This window comes from Phyllobates terribilis, unplaced genomic scaffold (genome assembly GCF_046119375.1).
Source record: "Phyllobates terribilis strain yellow unplaced genomic scaffold, ASM4611937v1 Scaffold_2__4_contigs__length_985480577, whole genome shotgun sequence".
Taxonomy (NCBI): Eukaryota; Metazoa; Chordata; class Amphibia; order Anura; family Dendrobatidae; genus Phyllobates; species Phyllobates terribilis.
The window spans coordinates 646,733,508-646,756,817 of record NW_027362762.1 but is presented as its reverse complement, the minus strand read 5'-3'; the positions used below and the strand labels follow the sequence as shown (position 1 = coordinate 646,756,817).

Here is a 23,310-nt window from a genome sequence, read left to right as displayed (position 1 = left end):
TATGTGCAAATGTAACATCACCTAGAATAAAGTTTTGAGTTGAAAACTGTTTGATTTCAGTTTGTAATAACCTGCTAATGCTTATAATTTCAAAAATTACCATTTTTTTGTTCTTTATTAAAATGAAAAGGTTGAAAACTCTGCTGTGCATAATAATTTGGAACATGCATTTTGAGTGCAGTTTGAGTTTTTTATTTTTTAAAAAATATACTGTTATCATAGGCAGTTTGTACAAAAACCTTTCCATTGTACTCTAATAGTTATTTGACTGGAAAATTACAATGACTGCAATTCATATAGGTAATTTGGGAAAATCTGAGAAAATATTATTTGCATAATAATTTGGAACACAGTGTAGTGTCCATCTTGTGCTTCTGGAGACATGTGCCCCACAAATTAAGTGGGTTGTCTAGAACCTAACAGTTGATGACTCTTGTCAATATGAGATTGGTGGGAGTTAGTCACTCCCATAATTTAGCTGAAAACTGCTCCAGCAGAATCTGTAACTAAGAGATGAATGGGCTGAATACAGCAGCCTTGTACATTTCATGGTGGCTGCTGCCGAGTACTGCAGTATATTCACTTCAAAGGGAGTCAATACGCAGTACTTGTCTGCAGCCAATAGTTTATATAAGGGCTGCTGTGTTCGCCTGTACCTCGCTTAATTCTAGCCGCTGCCAGAGCAGTTTTCAGCTGATCGGTGGTCGTGCTGGCTGTTGGACCACACCAATCTCATATTAATCACCTATCAAACACATAGGTCAACAAGTGACCTGGAGAACCACATTTAGTGAGTTCTTCCCTATAAAAGAATGCCTTAGTTGTTGATGTTAATTGTGGTTTGGGCACCCAGCAGGGCTCAGAAGGGGAGGGGCCATTTGGTTTTCCAAGCATGGATTTTACCGGATTGAATTTTGGGATCCTTGTCGCTTTTCCAGCGCCGTAGAGCTACTACTGACGTAGAAAACATTAATTTTTGACAAACAACATTTATAAGTAGTGGGATCAGTTGAACTTTTTATTAGTGCCATGAGGGGGTACTTTTAATCACTTTTTTAGATTTTTAGGAAACAGAATGAGCAAAGACAGCAATTCAAGAATTGTCTTTCATTTTTTATGCTGTTCTCCAATGCGTTAAGGTGATCAGACTTTATACACTGCTCAAAAAAGTAAAGGGAACACTCAAATAACACATCCTAGATCTGAATGAATTAAATATTCTCATTGAATACTTTGTTCTGTACAAAGTTGAATGTGCTGACAACAAAATCACACAAAAATCATCAATGGAAATCAAATTTATTAACCAATGGAGGCCTGGATTTGGAGTCACTTCCAAAATTAAAGTGGAAAAACACACTACAGGCTGATCCAACTTTGATGTAATGTCCTTAAAACAAGTCAAAATGAGGCTCAGTATTGTGTGTGCCCTCCACGTGCCTGTATGACCTTCCTACAACGCCTGGGCATGCTCCTGATGAGGTTGTGGATGGTCTCCTGTGGGATCTCCTCCCAGACCTGGACTAAAGCATCCGCCAACTCCTGGACAGTCTGTGGTGCAACGTGACGTTGGTGGATGGAGCGAGACATGATGTCCCAGTGCTCAATCGGATTCCGGTCTGGGGAACGGGCGGGCCAGTCCATAGCTTCAATGCCTTCATCTTGTAGGAACTGCTGACACACTCCAGCCACATGAGGTCTGGAATTGTCCTGCATTAGGAGGAACCCAGGGCCAACCGCACCAGCATATGGTCTCACAAGGGGTCTGAGGATCTCATCTCTGTACCTAATGGCAGTCAGGCTACCTCTGGTGAGCACATGGAGGGCTGTGCGGCCCTCCAAAGAAATGCCACCCCACACCATTACTGACCCACTGCCAAACCGGTCATGCTGAAGGATGATGCAGGCAGCAGATCGCTTTCCTCGGCGTCTCCAGACTCTGTCACATCTGTCACATGTGCTCAGTGTGAACCTGCTTTCATGTGTAAAGAGCACAGGGTGCCAGTGGCGACTTTGCCAATTCTGGTGTTCTGTGGCAAATGCCAAGCGTCCTGCACGGTGTTGGGCTGTGAGCACAACCCCCATCTGTGGACGTCGGGTCCTCATACCACCCTCATGGAGTCAGTTTCTAACCGTTTGTGCAGACACATGCACATTTGTGGCCTGCTGGAGGTAATTTTGCAGGGCTCTGGCAATGCTCCTCCTGTTCCTCCTTGCACAAAGGAGGAAGTAACGGTCCTGCTGCTGGGTTGTTGCCCTCCTATGGCTCCCTCCACATCTCCTGGTATCTGCTCCATGCTCTGGACACTGTGCTGACAGACACAGCTACCCTTCTTGCCACAGCTCGCACTGATGTGCCATCCTGGATGAGCTGCACTACCTGAGCAACTTCTGTGGGTTGTACTGTAGACACCGCCTCATGCTACTGTACCTCTAGGGGTGAGAGCAATGGCAAAATGAAAAAGTGACCAAAACAACAGCCAAAAAGGATGAGAGCAGAGAAATGGTCTGTGGTCACCACCTGCAGAACCACTCCTTTATAGGGGGTATCTTGCTAATTGCCTATCATTTCTACCAGTTGTCTGTTCCATTTGCACAACAGCAGGAGAAATTGATTCACAATCAGTGTTGCTTCATAACTGGACAGGTTGATTTCACAGAAGTGTTATTGACTTGCAGTTACATTGTGTTGTTTACGTGTTCCCTTTATTTTTTTGAGCAGTGTACTTCACCATATTCTGAGAGCTATAACTTTTTTATTTTTCTGCTGAAAGAGCTGTGTGGGTAACAGCAGTGTAGCTACCAAAGGAAAAGAGAGGGCAGTCTCAGAGGGGAACATCCGAAGCGACAGCTACCCTTTAGGCCACGTGCAGACGTTGAGTAATTGGTGAATTTTTTACCTCAGTATTTGTAAGCCAAAACCAGGAGGGAAACAGTTAGGCCGGCGTCACACTACCGTATAACATGGCCGAGTGGGGATGTGATAAAACATTGCATAGCAATTGGACCAGCTCAGCTCAGGGCAGCCCAGATCAGCGATTATTTTCTCATGCCGATTCAGCATGAGAGAACAATCATAGCTTGCAGCAATTTGCAGCAAGACTCGATTCAGGCCGATGAGTAGATGGAGAAATTACCTTCTCTGTCTCCTCCGCAGCTGTGCTGCGAACCTCTCATGTGAAAGACTCGCAGCACAGTAGCATGACACTCGGCCCCTGCTCACAGCAGAGCTGGAGTCGAGGGTAGTTAGCATATGGCATTCGATGCTTACGCATCGGATGCCTTACGCTGGTGTGATTCCAGTCTTAGAGGAAAAATATAATAGAAACGTGCACCACTTCTGCATTTTTCACCCACTCCTGGTTTTGGATTACAAATACTGAGGTAAAAAACTTCATCAAATACAAACTGTATTGGTGTGCGGAGAACACTGATACAGCTAAACTCTACAGTAGAGACATGGTCTCCCTGACCTACCGATATCTGTTCTGTAGGCTGCAGGTCGATTTAGGCCTGTGGCAGTCCCGCGCAGAGCAACATGATGACGTCCTCGCACCTCTCACATCTTGGACGTGCCCCAGGGTGATTAAATCACCACATCGGTCTGCCCGCTCCTTGCCACTGTCTGCCAGTGGACTCGCCAGCATTAGGTGAGTATATGTTTATTTTTTATTTTAATATTGTGTGATGACCATCATGAGTGTGGAAGCTCATAAGGAGACCCTCATACAAAGTGGGAGCTACTAATGGGGCCCTTGTGCAGAGTGGGGGCTACTAAGGGAGACCTTGTATAGAGTGGGGGCTACTAGAGGGGGCCCTCATATAGAGTGGGAGCTACAAAGGGGACCATGATACAGCATGGGTGTTACTAAGTGGGCAATCATACAGTGAGGGCAAAAAAGAGTGCCATAATACAGGGGGTATGCTAAGGGGGCATTGAAACAGGATATGGGCTAATAAGGCAGCCATCATACAGAGTTGGGGCTACTCGGGGCTTCTAAGGGGGCCATGATACTGAGTGGAAGATAATAAGGGGGCCACTATACAGTGTTTGGGTATGACTGGGTGTGTGACAGAGCAGGCAGGAACAGCAGGCTGGTGAAGATTTCAAAAGACCTTTATTGGGACTGGGAGAATACAACACCAAATATAGATATGATTCCTTAAAGTCTGCGATTTGGCCACAACAAAAAGAACAAATTCGGGGGCGCCACCCGGTAATCCAATGCCAAGGAAAAAGCAACAACAATCCTTAAATTAGCTCCTCAAATCTAGCAATCTAGTAGGGTGGGCAAGACCTCACAATCTCACATGGCCAATGATCCCCAATCTCCAATAGTCCATACACTGGCACCAGGACCTGACCAGAGCAACAGATCCTCGCCTTTCACAAGACACAGCACCAACTGCCAAACCAAACATGTGGCTTATTGTTCTAAATCTATTGAGATCAGCCCCCTGGTAGGGCAGAGGTACTCACACCCACCCCCTTAAATATTTACTACAGATAGCTCAAAGAATGAAGAAGGTTTCATAAGTTCAGCCTTCAGCCTGCCTGCAGAGTTGTGTATTAGGGAAGCCCTCTGCAGAGAGGAACAAAGACACACATGCATCCACCAGATGCAGGACAAGGAATGCTAATGTAGCCATGATTACGGTATGGTCCATGAAAACAGGATGGGGATGACACACTGTTATAACCCCTTTGCCCCTCAACTTGTGCACAGACAAGGGACCTTAATGGGCTCCAACTGTCTGGACAATCCATCAGCATTTTGGTGTCGCTTCACTTTTGAATATCATACAATAGAGTTAGAGGGTGAAGGTGCGGGCTCCATTTTGCATCCTCTTTGACTTAAACCCTGCTTCCTGTACCCACAAATTGGTAATGTAGATCTGCCACATCATTTTCTAGTAGAATATCTGAAGGCAGGCCACTCATCCCTCCAACCATGCATTGCTTGACCCCTAAGCCAAAGTAAAGTTCTACACTTGCTTTTTGGATATTCCTCTATTGGCTTCCAGCTATTTCAATGGTAATCCCTGATCCTTGCTGTATGGCCTATGGTAAACCACTCGGGGGTCAGCTATAGTGAGAAATGCCCCAGAGTCACAAAAACCAAGAATTCTCTGACAGTCCAGCATAACCTCCTGTAAGTTCTTTCTTTGATGATTAGAGGAACTTTTGTCAAGGCAGAGGGGACCACAAGCTACCCATGTGGCAACCCCTCCTCCACAAGCCAGGCCTTTCATCTGACTGGTAACTGATTCTCATCTTCTGCATACTTTGTACTACCACTATTTGCATTTGCATATCCGACCATTATATATATATAACCATTGTGTATATAGTGTATTGTCTAGTGTGGCCTAAAGGGGATTAAATATATAATTTAACCTTGGGCTGCTCTTTTATCTTGATATACAAATCCACATGTCCGTATTCTCAGCTTAACTTTCCATGCTACCGAGCCTGTCTTTTGGCCCAATATAATCCCGTTAACGGACTGGGCTTATATCTAACGAGGAACTGGTGGCAGTCCTACCAGACTGACCAGACGCTGTTTCACTGGTGCTAGTGAAAGGGGCCTCTCAGCTTGTCAGGGTTGTAGACAAGTGTGGTGCCACGTCAGTGACTGTGTGGGCTACACCCTCTCACTCCCCGTGCCTCTCTGGACCCGTCTGCACAGGGGATGTCTGTGTAAAACTGTGCCAAGCGGACCTTATGTGTCCCCAAGGGGTGCAGAACGTCACGTTGGTGCAACTGGGGAGACCGTACTACGTGATCCTTCTGACGTAATAGTGACGTCAGGCGGGGTGACAAGGTGCGGGTTCATCACAGTTGGGTTATTAAAAAATATCTCCATCTCTAATGATCCCCTGGAGCACCGTCAAATCCATTATCATCAAATGGAAAGTGCATGGTACCACAACAAACCTCCCAAGAGAGGGCCGTCCACCAAAATTCGAAGCCCGGGCAAGGAGGGTATTAATCAGAGAGGCAACACAGAGACCAAAGGTAACACTGAAGGAGCTGCAAAGTTCCCAAGCAGAGACTAGAGTATTTGTCCATACGACCACAATAAGCTGTACACTCTATAGAGGTGACCATTATGGAATTCTGAGCTGAAAAAAGCCTTTACTTACACACAAAAAGTGTAAGGCTTGTTTTGAGCTTGCCAAAAGACATGTGGGAGACTCCCCAAATGTATGGAGGAAGGTGCTGTGGTCAGATGAGACCAGTATTGAACTTTTTGGGCACCAAGGTAAATGCTATGTCTGGTGCTAAACCAGCACAGCTCATCACCCCAAGAACACCATCCCCACAGCGAAACATGGTGGTGGTAGCAACAAGCTGTGGGGATGTTTCTCAGCAGCAGGGACAAGAAAAATGGTCTGAGTCAAGAGAAAAATGGTTGTTGCGAAATTTAGGGATATTCTTGAGCTAAACCTGTTTCAGTCTGTCAGTGATTTGAGACTGGGATGGAGGTTCACCTTCCAACAAGACAATGACCCAAAGCACAGTGCTAAAGCAACACTTGAGTGGTTTAAAGGGAAACGTGTAAATGTTTTGGAGTGGCCTAGTCAAAGCCCAGACCTTAATCCACTTGAAAATCTGTGTTCAGACTCGAAGATTGCTGTTCACCAAAGAAAACCATCTAATTTGAAGAAGCTGGAGCAGTTTTTCCCCGAGGAATGGGCAAAAATCCCAGTGGAAAGCGACTTGCAGCTGTAATAGCTGCAAAAGAAGGCACTACAAAGTTCTGATTGTAGGGGCTGAATTGTTATGCGCACTGAAGTTTTCAGTTATTTTGTCCTATTTGTTGTTTGCTTCACAACAAAACGCAGCCACACAGCAGGTCCAGTTATAGGGACACATACGGCAGCAGCAGCTTAGCATTGGGGTGACAATACGATGAGAAATTTGTGCAGGTTGGGAATAGATGGGGATGGTGCTGGAAATGTGAGAAGTCAAAAGTGTCTTCATTGTAAATACTGCAGACGATTTGTGGCTGGAAGAACTTGTTTTGTCGGTCTGGGCCAGATGGAAAAAACAGGAAAAGTGAATGCCTCCATCAGTAATATCATTGCTGTTTTTTGAATAAAGATTTATTTTCAGTAACATGGTTATCTGCTAAGGTTTCCCTTAACCCACTCTTAGGGTGTGCCACTGTAGATATATACATGGTTACCTGGTTAGGGGCCCACTCAGAAGTTTCGCTGTCCCTGAGATGAACCCCTTAGCTATGCCTCTGATGAGGGCTTGTTTTTTGCAGGATGAGTTGAAGTTTGCATTGGTACCAATTTTGACTATTTTACTTTTTTTGATTGTTTCTTTTATTTTTGATTGGCAGAGTGAACAAAAACTATCAATTAATAAATTTTCACGCCATTCACTATGTTGTAAAAATGATAAGAAAACTTTATTTTTCAGGTCAGTACGATCACAGTGATACCACATCTATATATTTTGCTACTTTTGCACTAAGAACTTTTTCTTACAAAAAATAATTTGTTTTCGTATTATCATACTCTTATAGCTGTAACTTTTTTTTAGCTTTTTTTCTGCCAATAGAGCCATATAAGGGCCTTTTTTTACTGGACAAATAAAGTATTTTTTACTTGCAAAATATTTTTTCTGTTTTCTTACCTACTTCCTCTTTTATTTTTTCATATTTTTACAAATTTTATTTGACACTTTTTTTAAATAGTCCCAGTATGGGACATCAACTTTCACTTGTCTGATTGCTAGTCTACTCTGCCATACTTATGCATTGCAGAGTTTTAGACCTGTCTGACTTAAGGCTTGTGCACATGGCCGTATTTTTTGTACACGTGCGATCCGACAAAACATCGGATCTCACTTGGACCAATGTTAGTCTATGGGGTCGTGTACATGTCAGAATTTTTGCACCTAGCCTCACGCAGTTGACAATTTAAACATCCTCATAATTGATTATTTCAGTTATGAGTTGTAAGTTCACTACTAATAAAGCATTATACTAACATCAATGAGACATGGTCTGAAAGAAAAAGGTGAACATCATCATGGAAACACACACCTATAAGTATATTATAGTTACACATGTGGTCAAAATTGTTGGTACCCCTCGTTTAATGAAAGAAAAACCCACAATGGTCACAGAAATAACTTGAATCTGACAAAATGAATAATAAATTAAAAATCTTTGAAAATGAACAAATGAAAGTCAGACATTGCTTTTCAACCCTGCTTCCACAGAAGAAAAATTAAAACACATGAAATAGGCCTGGACAGAAATGATGGTACTCTTAACTTAATATTTTGTTGAACAACCTTTTGAGGCAATCACTGCAATCAAACGATTCCTGTAACTGTCAATGAGACTTCTACACCTCTCGACAGGTATTTTGGCCCACTCCTCATGAGCAAACTGCTCCAGTTGTCTCGTGTTTGAAGGTTGCCTTTTCCAGACGACATGTTTCAGCTCTTTCCAAAGATGCTCAATAAGATTTAGGTCAGGGCTCATAGAAGGCCACTTCAGAATAGTCCAATGTTTTCCTCTTAGCCATTCTTGGGTGTTTTTAGATGTGTGTTTTGGGTCATTATCCTGTTGCAAGACCCATGACCTGCAACTGAGACCAAGCTTTCTGACACTGGGCCGCACATTTCTCTCTAGAATCCCTTGATAGTTTTGAGATTTCATTGTACTCAGCACAGATTCAAGACACCTTGTGCCAGATGCAGCAAAGCAGCCCCAGAACATAACAGAGCCTCCTTCATGTTTCACAATAGGGACAGTGTTCTTTTCTTGATATGCTTCATTTTTCCATCTGTGAGCATAGAGCTGATGTGCCTTGCCAAAAACTTCCATTTTTGTCTCATCTGTCCATAGGACATTCTCCTAGAAGCTTTATGGCTTGTCAACATGTAGTTTGGCAAATTCCAGTCTGGCTTTTTTATGATTTTTTTCAACAATAGTGTTCTCCTTGGTCATCTCCCATGAAGTCCACTTTGGATCAAACAACGACGGATGGTGCGATCTGACACTGATGTTCCTTGAGCTTGAAGTTCACCTTTAGTCTCTTTAGAAGTTATCCTGGACTCTTTTGTCACCATTCGTATTATCCATCTCTTTGATTTGTCATCAATTTTCCTCCTGCGGCCATGTCCAGGGAGGTTGGCTACAGTCCCATGGATCTTAAATTTCTGAATAATATGTGCAACTGTAGTCACAGGAACATCAAGCTGCTTGGAGATGGTCTTATAACCTTTACATTTAACACGCTTGTCTATAATTTTCTTTCTAATCTCCTGAGACAACTCTTTCCTTTGCTTCCTCTGGTCCATGTTGAGTGTGATACACACCATGTCACCAAACAGCACAGTGAATATCTGTAGCCCTATATACAGGCCAATTGACTGATTACAAGATTGTAAACACCTGTGATGCTAATTAGTGGACACAACTTGATTCAACATGTCCCTTTTGTCACATTATTTTCAGGGGTACCATCATTTCTGTCCAGGCCTATTCATGAGTTTAATTTTTTTTAAAAGTGGAAGAAGGGCTGAAAAGCAATGTCTGACTTTCATTTGTTCATTTTCATAGATTTTTAATTTATTATTATTTTTGTCAGATTCAAGTTATTTCTGTGACCATTGTGGGTTTTTCTTTCATTAAATGAGGTGTACCAACAATTTTGACCACGTGTGTATTTACTACTCGTTGTTTGTATAGCACCAACATATTCTGCAACTCTGTACAGAGATTATCTTTAATCACATCAATGTGTCAGCAATTTCCCTATCTCATACACACTTTGGTCAGTTTCACAGAAAACAAATGAACCTATCAATATGTTTTCGGAGAGTGGAGAGATACATTGTAAGAACAAACAAATACCATGCAGATGTAGTAGTGCATTGAAGTTATTGCAATTATTCGCTTGTGTGTAATATAAAAATTAAAAAGATTTACGATATGACATAAAAATATGTAATTATTTACTATTTAATATTATCTTTCTCGTTTTCCAGCGTGGCATCCGAGTAATCTATGGTGTAAAGTACAAAATAGGCTTGGCAGTTTCATTGTACAAGAATCTAGACCCATGTTAATCAGTAGATAAACAGTTTGCAGGCTCAAAGGTCAGAAAAAGTGAGTGACAGAGAGGTAGAAACTTATTTATGTCTTACAAATTTTTGCAGAGAAATTTTTAGCTGCAATACACTCTCTTGATTTGCAATGGGTCGTGTGATAATCCTTCTACAAATCACCCTCTTGATACAAGGTAAGAAAAGGTTAATACTTTAAATGAACAATAGTGAAAACATAGGAATAGATGAATGGATAAATGTTGTTAATGAATATCTTAAGCATAAAGTGATAGTTTAATGTGTCAAAATTATGGACACAGCAAATGGTAACACAATAAGAGGACATATAGATTATTCACATCTACCAGTTGAGACAAAAAAGTGCATAAATTAGAATTTTGGTAATAAATATTATTAGTAGGAAAATCCATCCATGTATCAAAATGTTAGATTGCTGGGACCACCACTAGTGTTGGGGGTGGTGAGGAATTGTATGAAGTTGTCCTCACTCCATCTCTCTCGTTACCTTGTATGGAAACATCAAACACTCCACCGCAGCTCCAGGCTACAATTCCTCTTCATAGACACTTTTGTGTTTAGGAAACAAGGATTTGAGTACCCATTCTAGTGATAGTGAAGGTGCCCAGAACATCGGCTCTAACAATTAGCACATTTCCTCCAGATAAAGGCGAAGAGGGTCCCTGAGCAAGAACTGTACATGGACCCTTTATGTGTCCATGACAGAAGTTGCTTGCAGCTTTGGAGGTAGAAGTAAGATCCTTCACCTGTACGGACCCCATGGCATATCCGCTTCTGTTCCACATAAATTATACTTTTAATAATGGGAAATCCCCTTTAAGGTACAACAACACACTGTACAAATCAGAGGCTTAAAAATAGAGAGAAAAAAATAGAATGGAAGTTACCTTCAGCACTAGACATAAATATGTCCTTCACTCTTGGTTACTTCCTCATTTGAAAACATATAAATGCCCATTGAGTTATCTTTTTCTAATATTGACTATATACAATTCAAAGGTTATTAGATTGATTGGTTATGTACAATAATATGATAAGCATTAGATGACCTAAGTGAGGCTCCTGAACTGCATTTCATTGTGAACCTGTCTAATGACAGGTTTGGATTAATTTGTCTGAAGGTTTTTATTTTTATATTAATAAAATATTGAAATTCAACTGAAAAGAATATATATTTTTAATATGCAGGTATTCTAGGAGCTTCATTTTTTGCAGAGGAAGCTACAAATCAGTTTTTAAGACTCAAACGACAAGCATTCTCCAGACATTTTTGGGAACCTACACCCACAGAAAACTCATGGGCATCCACAATTACAAACCAGGTATTTAGTGTCAGCGAGTGGTTAATTGCTGGTATTTTTTTTTTATTTGTAATGAAATTCAAAATTTAAAAGATGTGAACATTGAGATAAATAGATTATTCCTGACACTGTAAATTTAGACTTGCCAGTCTGATGTGCTACATTATGGTGAAGGTTTATACAGAGTAATAAATTGGGCACACAATTAGACGCTTCTATCTAACTTTACACCAGATCTTGACTGGCTTACTTTTAGAGACACTTATGTGCATCTTATGCCAAGTCTCTTACTAGGTAAGGGCTCTTTTACACGTCTGCGTTTCCAGTACGTGTGGTGACAGTTTCCACATGTATTGTAGACACTGACACACGAAGACCCATTCAAATCTATGAGTCTGCGCACATATCGGTGTGTTTCCACGGACCGTGTGTCTGTGTGCTCCACACGCTGACATGTCCATTTTTTTGCGAATGCACAGTCCGCAAAACGTCCCACACGGATGACATCCATTTGTCATCCGTGTGACACGTACCGGCGCCTGAGAATCAGCACTACAGCTAGCACTGTTCCCAAGCGCCGGGTGCTGAACACTGCCCTCATCATGGTTCCCTTCCGGCGCTGCGATCAGCACCAGCAGGGACAATGATGAGGGTAGTACTGTCTGCTCCCGCAGTGTCCCTGTGTGAAAATAAGAATAAAATAATAAAATTCTTATACTCACCTGTCCGGAGATGTCCCCCACTGTAATCCATGCGACCGCTGTCACAGATGAGCCAGCGAGAATGAACGGTGTCCTGTCACTCACTGAGCGCAGCTCCAGAGCCACTCGCTGGAGCAGCTCATTCTCCCTGGCTCCTCTGCTGATCGGTCGGATGGATTACAGCGGGGGACATCTCTGGACTGGTGAGTATAAGGATTTTATTATTTTAATCTTATTTTTACACAGGGGACACTGTGGGAGCAGACACTACTACTCCCAACATTGCCTCTTGCTCATGCTGATCGTTCAGCATCCGGCACTTGGGAACAGCGCTAACTGTTGTGCTGATTCCCAGGCACCAGTACGTGTGCTCCCAATGTGGCACACGGTTGCCACATGTGTGACACACATGGACATACGGGACACAGATATCTCCAGTACCGTTTTTTCCGGTACCGTAAATATACGGACGTGTGAAACCGGCCTTATAGTGTATGCTAGATCCAGGCTACGCCATGCACCTGCCAATGAAGTCTCTCCATTTTTCAAGTGAGAAGCAAACACATAATAAATGTATAAACTTTTTATGCACTTTACAGCAAAGTCTGTAATAAAATTGAGTAAATCTGAAACAATGTCTTATATTTACGGCTATTGAATATACTATATTTTCAGGTATGCTGCTAACTAGTGTTGAGCGAGCACTAAAATGCTCGGGTGCTCGAAGCTCGGGCCGAGCTCACTGTGATACTCGGGTGCTCGACCCGAGCAACGAGCCCAATGTTAGTCTATGGGAGACCCGAACATTTTTGGGGCGGCTCCCCCGGCAGTCTGTAGAAAGCCTAAAAAGTGCCCAAAATGATAGTGACAGTGCTCAAATGACATGGGGACAGCATGGGGATCGCCCCTGGAAGCATTTCTGACCCCCAGGTCACTGCTGTCAACAACGTGGTCAGAGGTATTAAGCCACTTTTACAGGCTCACAATAAAACGTTCAAAAACAAAAGTGAAAGTGCTTTCCTGTGAAATATGTTAACCCCTTAACGACCATGGGTCTTTCTGTTTTTGTGTTTTCCTTTTTTGCTCCCCTTCTTCCCAGAGCCAGAACTTTTTTAATTTTCATTCAATATGGCCATGTGAGGGCTTATTTTTTGTGGGACGAGTTGTACTTTTAAACACCATCACTGGTTTTACCATATCTTGTGCTGGAAAATGGGAAAAAAATTCCAAGTGCAGTGAAACTGCAAAAAAAATGCAATTCCACAGTTGTTTTTTGGGTCCTTTTTTTACCACGTTCACAGATTGCTAAAACTGACCTGCCATCATTATTTTCCAGGTCGTTACGAGTTCATAGACACCAAACATGTATAGGTTCTTTTTTATTTAAGTGGTGAAAAAAAAATCCAAAGCTTGCTAAAAAAAACAAAAAAAATGACGCCATTTTCCGAGACCCTTAGCTTCTCCATTTTTCGGGATCTGGGGTCAGGTGAGGGCTTATTTTTTGCGTGCCTGGCTGACGTTTTTATTGATACCATTTTGGGGTAGATCCGATGTTTTGATCGCCCGTTATTGCATTTTATTGCAAAGTTGTAGCGACCAAAAAAACTTAATTCTGGCGTTTAAAATTTTTTTCTCGTTACGCCGTTTACTGATTGTATTAATTCTTCTTTTATATTGATAGATCGGGCGATTCTGAACGCGGCGATACCAAATATGTGTATGTGTTTTTTTTTTTTATATATATATATATATATATTTTATTTTGAATGGGGCGAAAGGGGGGTGACTTAAACTTTTATATATTTTTTATTTTTTTCTTTTTTAAAAAACTTTTTTTTTTACACTTTCTGCTTGCTTCTATAGTATCCAGAGGAGACTAGAAGCAGCAGTTGTCTGATTGCTTCTACTGCATACAAGCGATGAGCAGATCGCTTGTATGCAGGAGAAATGCTCACTTGGTATGAGCGCTGACCACTAGGTGGTGCTCATAGCAATTGAGACATGACAACCACAGGCGTCTGCTGCAGACCCTGAGTTGTCATGCCCACCCATTGGTGACCCGCGATCACGTGACGGGGTCACTGATGGGCGGGGCTTAGGACTCCCGGAAGCGCGAGTTAAATGCCACTGTCAGAGATTTAACATGTTAACAGCCGCGGGTGGATTGCGATTCCAATAATCAGCTGACATGTGCTCGCTTCAGTGCGGGCTCACCGCCGGAGCCCCCGCTGAACCGGCCTTCCCGACCTGGTGCGTACTATTACTGACCAGGTCGGAAAGGGGTTAAGGAACATCCTTTCCAGGGTAAAGACTTGTGTATAAGGTAAAATAAATAACCAAAAACAAAAATACTCCTCCACACCTTGGGCTATGTTCACAAGTAGCATTTTTTATGTGTTTTTGCAAGTTTGTATTGCTTTCAACCGTGACAAATTCACCGGGAAATGTCATTTTAACATTTTACAACGTTATCTGGCCATGTGCTGTGTGACACATGCATACAGTGCGAAAAAGACATGGGAACAGCATGGGGAAGACCCCTGGAAGCATCTCTGACACCCAGGTCACTGCCTAAAAGTGTGCCCATCAGAAGTGATCCTTGCCGCATCAGAAGATGCAGACTTGCAACTATCCCCGTGCAAGTCCTTGTCCAGGGCAGTGTTCAATTGTACCTCCCCCATAACTTGCAATACAAGCGCAAGTATGCAGCCTGCCACCAACCCACCCCCAGGCTGCAATACCATACTGCTAGCTTGCTTGCACTTGAAATTGGACCTTTTAGGCATGTGGAGGTGGAATCTGGCCACCACGTCATGGCTGCATCGGTAGCCTGATATTCATACTCAGTCCCCAGCCGCCCGGCGGCCGGGTGTCCACGCTTGGTCCCCAGCCGCCAGGGGGCGGCCGGGTGTCCATACTCAGTCCCCAGCCGCCCCGCGGCCGGGTGCCCACACACAGTCCCCAGCCGCGTGGGGGTGGCCGGGTGTCCATAAACGGTCCCCAGCAGCCCCTATTTGTCCCGGTGCGCCTTATACACAAGCGCGCATACCAAAACATTACCTGTGCCCTCCCCAGTGCATTTAGTGGGAAGGACAGCCTAACCACAAACACGTGGACAAGTGAATTTGGCCAGGAATGGTCCATCTCACTGACGCCTTCACACTGGGTTAATATTGTGGAAGCCGGGACACAGTTGGACACTGGGATGCAACACGTCCTCCAGACATAGAGGATTGCGGGTCTTGGGTCAATCAGGCTTCAACACAAAGTTCAGAAGGTAGACAGCAGCAGTGGTCGGCCTCCTACACAACGAGTAAATTATTCATGATCATGAGGCCATCCACCTCCTTAGCTTTCTGTTCCTTGGAATGCAAGCGCATGTATGTAGTAGCAGCTAGGCCTGAGGTGGTCAGCGTTTTGGCGCATATTCTACCTCCTTCGAGGATTGCTGGATGTTTTCCTGCTACTATCCCAGTTCTATGACTCCCGTTAAAACAAAGCTTCAGGTGATGAATGATGGATGAGGTGGTGGCAAAGGAGAAAGAGCAGGAGGAACAGGGACCATTCACATCAATATCAGGCCAGCCAACCACACATGTCTTGTAGGATATGTTTCTGTACCAAAAGGAGCGGTTCAGCTACACAGTTATAAGGCATACAGTGAATGCAATGCCTACCAAAAATTTCGAGGCACTCCAATGCCCCTTGGAAGTGACATGGAGGTCAGAGGGCCTTAACTAAACCGTTTTTTCCATTTATAGCAACTGGGTCTCCTGTACACTGTTAGCCTAAGCAGGGAATGGAAGGCTTTCCAAAAATTATTAGGCACTGCAATGCCCCTTGAAACAGACGTGGATTACAGCGTATTAAAAACCTTCTACCCATTATTGGGGAGTGGGTCTCCCTTAGTGTTCGCCTATGCATTGAAAAGCAAAAGCTGACAAAAATTAAGAGGAAATGCAATGCCTGTTGCAAGAGTCGTGGAGGTTAGAGGTAATTAGAAACAACATGTCAATGCCCCTTGGAAGAGCTGTGGAGTTCAGAGTGGTTTAACAAGACGGTTTTAATGCCCCTTAGAAGAGACGTGGAGTTCAGAGTGGTTTAACAAGACAGTTTTAATGCCCCTTGGAAGAGATGTGGAGGTCGCAGTAGCTTAACAAGACGGTTTTAATGCCCCTTGGAAGAGTGGTGGAGGTCGCAGTGGAATAAAAAGACAATATCAATGCCCCTTGGAAGAGTGGTGGAGGTTGCAGTGGCATAAAAAGACAATATCAACGCCCTGTGGAAGAGACGTGGAGGTCACAGTAGCTTAACAAGATGCTTTTAATGCCCCTAGGAAAAGTGGTGGAGGTCGCAGTGGAAAAAAAAGACAATATTAACGACCCTTGGAAGAGACGTGGAGGTCACAGTAGCTTAACAAGACGATTTTAATGCCCCTCACAAGAGCCATGCAGTACAGCATATTAAAAACATTATTCCCATTATTGGGGAGTGGGTCTCCCATAGTCTTTGCCTATGCCTTCCAAGCAAAAGCTGCCAAAAATTAGGAAGGGGGAACTTGCAATGTCCCTTACAAGAGCCATGCAGTACAGCATATTAAAAACATTATTCCCATTATTGGGGAGTGGGTCTCCCATAGTCTTTGCCTATGCCTTCCAAGCAAAAGCTGCCAAAAATTAGGACAGAGGAACTTGCAATGCTGGCAACATGGATCACGGTCACCCTGGTGGTATAGTGGTCGTGGAGGCTAAGGATAAGGAGAAGAGCAAAAAACAGCCGAAATGAGGAAGCGTATACCCATGTGTGGGTGTGAAGCGATGCATGGCAATACACCTCCCGAAATAACACAGTGGATTTGACTTTATGTTACTCTGCTGTCATTTGGTGGTGATGAGAAGTCTGGCCCAATCCAGCCCTTGTTCATTTTGATAAGGGTCAGCTTGTCAGCATTGTCAGTTGACAGGCGAGTGCGCTGATCAGTTATAATTCCCCCAGCGGCACTAAAAACACGCTCCGATAACACGCTAGCGGCAGGGCAGGCCAGGACCTCCAAGGCATACAGAGTGAGTTCATTCCAAGTGTCCAGCTTGGATACCCAATAATTAAAAGGCACAGAGGAATCACGGAGGACGCTGGTACTCCCTCACCATCTTTTGAAACTTTCCACTCCTTGTGAGAGTACCCTGCGCCTCAGGGCCTGTAAGCTGGGCAGGTCTCAGAAAACTGTCCTAGAACATTGACAGTGTTCCCCTGCCTCTGCTGGTTTGGAGTTGCGTCTCTCTCGCCTGTATGCCTTAGTTGGGCAGCGAACTGTGACCTCTGCCGCTACCGTGTTCAGATGGGAATTTTTTTAATAGTTCTGCAGCAAGGGCCTTCTGGTACTGCCCCATTTTTATAGAGCTCTCCAACTCAGGAATAAGAGAGTGAAAGTTCTCCTTGTAGAGGGGGTCTAAAAGTGTCATCAACCAGTAATGACTGTCACCCAACATTTTGACAATGCGAGGGTCACGGTTAAGGCAGCGTAACATAAAGTCAGCCATGGGTGCGAGACTGGTAACGGGCAAGACTTCCGAGTCCTCACCAAGATGACGACTGATAGTGTTGAGCGATCACTAAAATGCTCGGGTGCTCGAAGCTCGGGCCGAGCTTACCGTGATACTCGGGTGCTCGACCCGAGCAACGAGCCCAATGTTAGTCTATGAGAGACCCGAGCATTTTTGCGGCAGCACCCTCGGCAGTCTGTAGAAAGCCTAAAAAGTGCCCAAAACGATAGTGACAGTGCTCAAAAGACATGGGGGCAGCATGGAGATCGCCCCTGGAAGCATTTCTGACCCCCAGGTCACTGCTGTCAACAACGTGGTCAGAGGTATTAAGCCACTTTTGCGGGCTCACAATAAAACGTTCAAAAACGAAACTGAAATGGTTTTCCTGTGAAATATGTTAAGGAATTTCCTTTCCAGGGTAAAAACTTGTGTATAAGGTAAAATAAATAACCAAAAACAAAAATACTCCTCCACACCTTGGGCTATGTTCACAAGTAGCATTTTTCATGCGTTTTTGCACTTTTGTATTGCTTTCAACCGTGACAAATTCGTTCACCGGGAAATGTCATTTTAACATTTTACAACCTTATCTGGCCATGTGCTGTGTGACACATGCATACAGTGCTGAAAAGACAAGGGATCAGCATGGGGAAGACTCCTGGAAGCATCTCTGACCCCCAGGTCACTGTCTAAAAGTGTGCCCATCAGAAGTGATCCTTGCCGCATCAGAAGATGCAGACTTGCAACTATCCCCGTGCAAGTCCTTGTCCCAGGGCAGTGTTCAATTGTACCTCCCCCATTCCTTGCTATGCCAGCAAAAATATGCAGCCAACCACCCACCCACCCGCAGGCTGCAATACCATACTGCTAGCTTTCACTTGAAATGGGGCCTTTTAGTTTGGAGGAGGCCGAGCTGGCCACTACCTCATGGCCGCTTCGGCAGCGAGGTGTCCATACTCTGTCCCCAGCCGCCCGGCGGCCGGGTGTCCACGCTCAGTCCCCAGCCGCCCTGATTTCTCCTGTCACCTTCCCCCACACTTTTCTTAGCCTGGCCTTCTTTAGGGCAGCATTGGACGAGCCCACCAGAGAACCAGACTCCTCCGGTGGGCCCTGGCTTCTCCATCAGCGGAGTTGAGAGTGCCTAGGTGAGGAGCATGATGATGATGATAGAAGTTAGCATCTGCTTTGTTTTCTTGGAATGCAAGCGCATGTATGTAGTAGCGGCTAGGCCTGATGGGGTCCGCGTTTTGGCGCATATCCTACCTCCTCCGAGGATTGCTGGATGTTTTCCTGCTACTATCCCAGTTCTATGACTCCCGTTAAAACAAAGCTTCAGGTGATAAATGATGGATGAGGTGGTGGCAAAGGAGAAAGAGCAGGAGGAACAGGGACCATTCACATCAATATCAGGCCAGTCAACCAGATATGTCTTGTAGGATATGTTTCTGTAACAAAAGGAGCGATTCGGCTACACAGTTATAGGGCATACAGTGAGTGCAATGCCTACCAAAAATTTCGAGCCACTCCAATGCCCCTTGGAAATGACATGGAGGTCAGAGGGCGTTACCTAAACCTTTTTTTCCATTTATAGCAACTGGGCCTCCCGTGCACTGTTGGCCTAAGCAGTGAATGGAAGGCTTTCCAAAAATTATGAGGAACTGCAATGCCCCTTACAAGAGCCATGTGTGGCACCCCAGGGGTCTGTTCACCACAGTAATAGAGATATTACGTCGGAGAGCAAGTGGGAGGTTTCCTGGTCAGGATCCCTTAAACATGCAACATCCTCCTGCCCCAGTCCTGGGAGGGGAGAATTCTGCCCTTATAAACTGGATCTGGGGCGGGGTTGAGTGAGTCAGAGAACAGTCAGAGTCAGAGTGAGAGCAAGGGAAAGTAACAGCAAGGAGCTCTGTAGGAGCTAGGAGCTAAAGACCAGGGGCTGGAAGCTGAGCAGAGCTCGCCCTGGCAGAAGACAATAGGAACCGGACACAGGAGTCCGAAGCTGTGAGGACTTATATATCCAGCAGCAGAAACCAGCCGGCAGGGGATTTCAGGTCCTCTGGCCATAGAAGCCCGGAGGCTCAGTCACAAGCAAGGGACCAGCACCGCCATCGTGGAGCGGAGGCTAACAGAAGGCCCCAAGTCACCAGCCATACGGGTGAGCACTACACGGTACACTCAGGGATGTGGGCTACTTCTACCCGCTTACAGCAAGGTAGCCAGGAAGAGTGCAGACAGACGGGGAGGCCTACAACTCCACCTGGCCAGGGGAACTCCTGCTTGCTCACAGATTGACCAGGCCTCTTATGCTAGCCAGTACTCCCGGGAAGGTCTACCTTATAATCATCAGTAAAGACCCTGAACTGCACTGCAAAGACTCTGAGTCGTTCCTGCTGCGCTCGTGCACCATCACCCCCATCATCCACACTCACTGCCCTGAGGCTATACTCCTCCCGAGGGGAGTTATCCCATTCTATGCTGCGCACACAACACCAGCCTCAGCGGTCTGCCTCGCAGCGGTCGTACTTCCTGACCGCAATCCACGGGTGGTGCAGTCGGACAATTAACCTAAGAAAGATGGCCACTGGTTTGACCAGCCTGAGCCACGGGACCGGGTCACCGCCACGGAGACAACAGACCCCAGAGACTCGGCACCGGGTATCCCACACACGTGTACACACGGCCCAGGGGGCGCGTCACATGCAGTACAGCATATTACAAACATAAGTCTCATTATTGGGGAGTGGGTGTCCCATAGTATTTGCTTATGCCTTGCAAGTAAAAGCTGCCAAAAATTAGGAAGGAGCAACTTGCAATGCCCCTTACAAGAGCCATGCAGTACAGCATATTACAAACATAAGTCCCATTATTGGGGAGTGGGTCTCCCATAATATTTGCTTATGCTTTCCCAGCAAAAGCTGCCAAAAATTAGGACGGAGCAACTTGCAATGCCCCTTACAAGAGCCATGCAGTACAGCATATTACAAACATAAGTCCCATTATTGGGGAGTGGGTGTCCCATGGTATTTGTTTATGTTTTCCCAGCAAAAGCTGCCAAAAATTAGGATGGAGGAACTTGCAATGCTGGCACCCTGGTGGTATAGTGGTGGTGGAGGCTGAGGATAAGGAGAAGAAGATTAAACAGCCGAAACGAGGAAGCGTATACCCATGAGTGGGTGTGAAGCGGTGCATGTGAATACACCTCCCGAAATAACACAGTGGATTTGACTTTATGTTACTCTGCTGTCATTTGGTGGTGATGAGAAGTCTTGCCCAATCCAGCCCTTGTTCATTTTGATAAGGGTCAGCTTGTCAGCATTGTCAGTTGACAGGCGAGTGTGCTTATCAGTTATAATTCCCCCAGCGGCACTAAAAACACGCTCCGATAACACACTAGCGGCAGGGCAGGCCAGGACCTCCAAGGCGTACAGAGCGAGTTCATTCCAAGTGTCCAGCTTGGATACCCAATAATTAAAAGGCACAGAGGAATCACGGAGGACGCTGGTACGATCGGCAAGGTACTCCCTCACCATCTTTTGAAACTTTCCACTCCTTGTGAGAGTACCCCGCGCCTCAGGGCCTGCAAGCTGGGCGGGTGTCAGAAAACTGTCCCAGAACGTTGACAGTGTTCCCCTGCCTCTGCTGGATTGGAGTTGCATCTCTCTCGCCTGTACGCCTTGGTTGGGCAACGAACTGTGACCTCTGCCGCTAGCGTGTTCAGATGGGAATTTTTTTAAGAGTTCTGCAGCAAGGGCCTTCTGGTATTGCCCCATTTTTGTAGACCTCTCCACCTCAGGAATAAGAGAGTGAAAGTTCTCCTTGTAGCGGGGGTCTACAAGTGTCACCAACCAGTAATGACTGTCACCCAACATTTTGACAACGCGAGGGTCACGGTTAAGGCAGCGTAACATAAAGTCAGCCATGCGTGCCAGACTGGTAACGGGCAAGATTTCCGTGTCCTCACCAAGATGACAACTGACCATGCTCTCCTCCTCCTCCTCCTCTTCCTTCTCCCCCCTGTCCTCAGGCCACCCACGCTGAACCGACGGTATGACACTTGTACAGGTACTACCGTCTACAACGCATGATAGCAGCTCCTGTTCTTCCTCCTCCTTCTCCTCCTCCTCCTCTCCCTCATTGTCCCCCAATGCACGTTGGGATGAGATGAGGCTGGGCTGTGTGTAATCGCCCGCTACGGCTTCTTGATCCATCTCATCATACTCTGGCTGCAATGCCTCCTCTTTAATTCTCTGCAGAGAGCGTTGCAAAAGACAGACAAGTGGGATGCTGACACTAATGATGGCATCATCGCCACTCACCATCTTGGTAGCCTCCTCAAAGTTTGTCAGGATGGTACATATGTCAGACATCCAGGTCCACTCCTGAGGTCTTATGTGTGGAGTCTGACTTGAATATCGACAGCCTTGTTGCAGCTGGTACTCCACAACTGCTCACTTCTGCTCACAAATCCTTTGCAACATGTGGAGGGTAGAGTTCCAACGTGTGGGGACATCACACACCAGTCGGTGTGCCGGAAGCTGCAAACGCTGCTGCAACACAGCAAGGGCGGCGGAAGCTGTAGCCGACTTGCAAAAATGAGCTGACAGGTGACGTACTTTCACGAGCAGATCTGGCAACTCGGGGTACAATTTAAGAAACCGCTGAACCACGAGGTTAAGCACATGAGCCAGGCATGGTACGTGTGTGATCTCACCTCGCCTCAGAGCCGCCACCAGGTTACGGCCATGGTCACACACGACCATGCCTGGATGTAGGTTCAGCGGTCTCAGCCACAGATCTGCCTGCTCTTTCACAGCTGTCCACAACTCACAAGCAGTGTGAGGTTTATCACCTAAGCATATGAGTTTCAGCACAGCCTGTTGCCGCTTGGCGGAGGCAGTACTGCAATGCTTCCAGCTTGTAACTGATGTGGTGATATCTGAGATGGAGGCTGAACATGAGGAGGAGGAGGAGGATGTGCAGGAGCTGTACACTGTGGGGGCAACTCTGACTGACATAGGGCCCGCAATCCTCGGTGTGTGGAGGATGTGTTCCGTCCCAAGGTCCGACTGGGTCCTGGCTTCCACTATGTTTACCCAGTGTGCCGTCAGAGAGATGTACCGTCCCTGGCTACAAGCACTTGTCCACGTGTCCGTTGTCATGTGGACTCTCCCAGTAACTGCATTGTTGAGGGCATGGCAGATGCTTCGGGACACGTGCTTGTGTAGTGCGGGGATGGCACACCGGCCAAAATAGTGTCGGCTGGGGACCGAGTACCGAGGGACGGCCACCGCCATAAGATTGCGGAAGGATTCCGTCTCCACCAGCCTAAAAGGCAGCATTTCCAATGCAAGCAGTCGTGAAATGTGCGAATTTAGGACTGTGGCCTGTGGGGCGTTAGCTGCGAATTTCCGCTTTCGTTCAAAGGTCTGGGATATGGACAATTGAACGCTGCGGTGGGACGTGTACGTGGACGTTGATGCTGTTTCTTGAGAAACTGCCATAACAAGTGAAGACTGAGAGGAGGGGGCATCTTTACATGCAGTATGGACAGGGGATTGCCTTGCACACACAACAGGGGGTTCTATTGCACGCACAACAGTGGAAGAAGCAGTGGTGACACCCGCTGACACTGGTCGTGGACCCTG

The 23,310-nt window shown here is 45.5% G+C and overlaps 1 protein-coding gene and 1 long non-coding RNA gene across 2 annotated transcripts in view; one reads left to right on the top strand and one right to left on the bottom strand.

Annotated features, from left to right (window-relative positions):
* The window catches only part of LOC141252915 (uncharacterized), a 74,422-nt gene extending 63,361 nt beyond the window's left edge, over positions 1–11,061 (bottom strand). The window contains exon 1 of the long non-coding RNA XR_012314150.1: positions 11,008–11,061. This is a non-coding gene — a long non-coding RNA (uncharacterized lncRNA). The remainder of the gene's footprint in view (positions 1–11,007) is intronic.
* Positions 10,088–23,310, top strand: part of CUNH3orf85 (chromosome unknown C3orf85 homolog) — a 39,131-nt gene continuing 25,908 nt past the window's right edge. The window contains exons 1-2 of the mRNA XM_073670675.1: positions 10,088–10,275; positions 11,309–11,442. Of these exons, the coding sequence (XP_073526776.1) occupies positions 10,230–10,275; positions 11,309–11,442 (180 nt within the window). The 5' untranslated portion in view covers positions 10,088–10,229. The remainder of the gene's footprint in view (positions 10,276–11,308; positions 11,443–23,310) is intronic.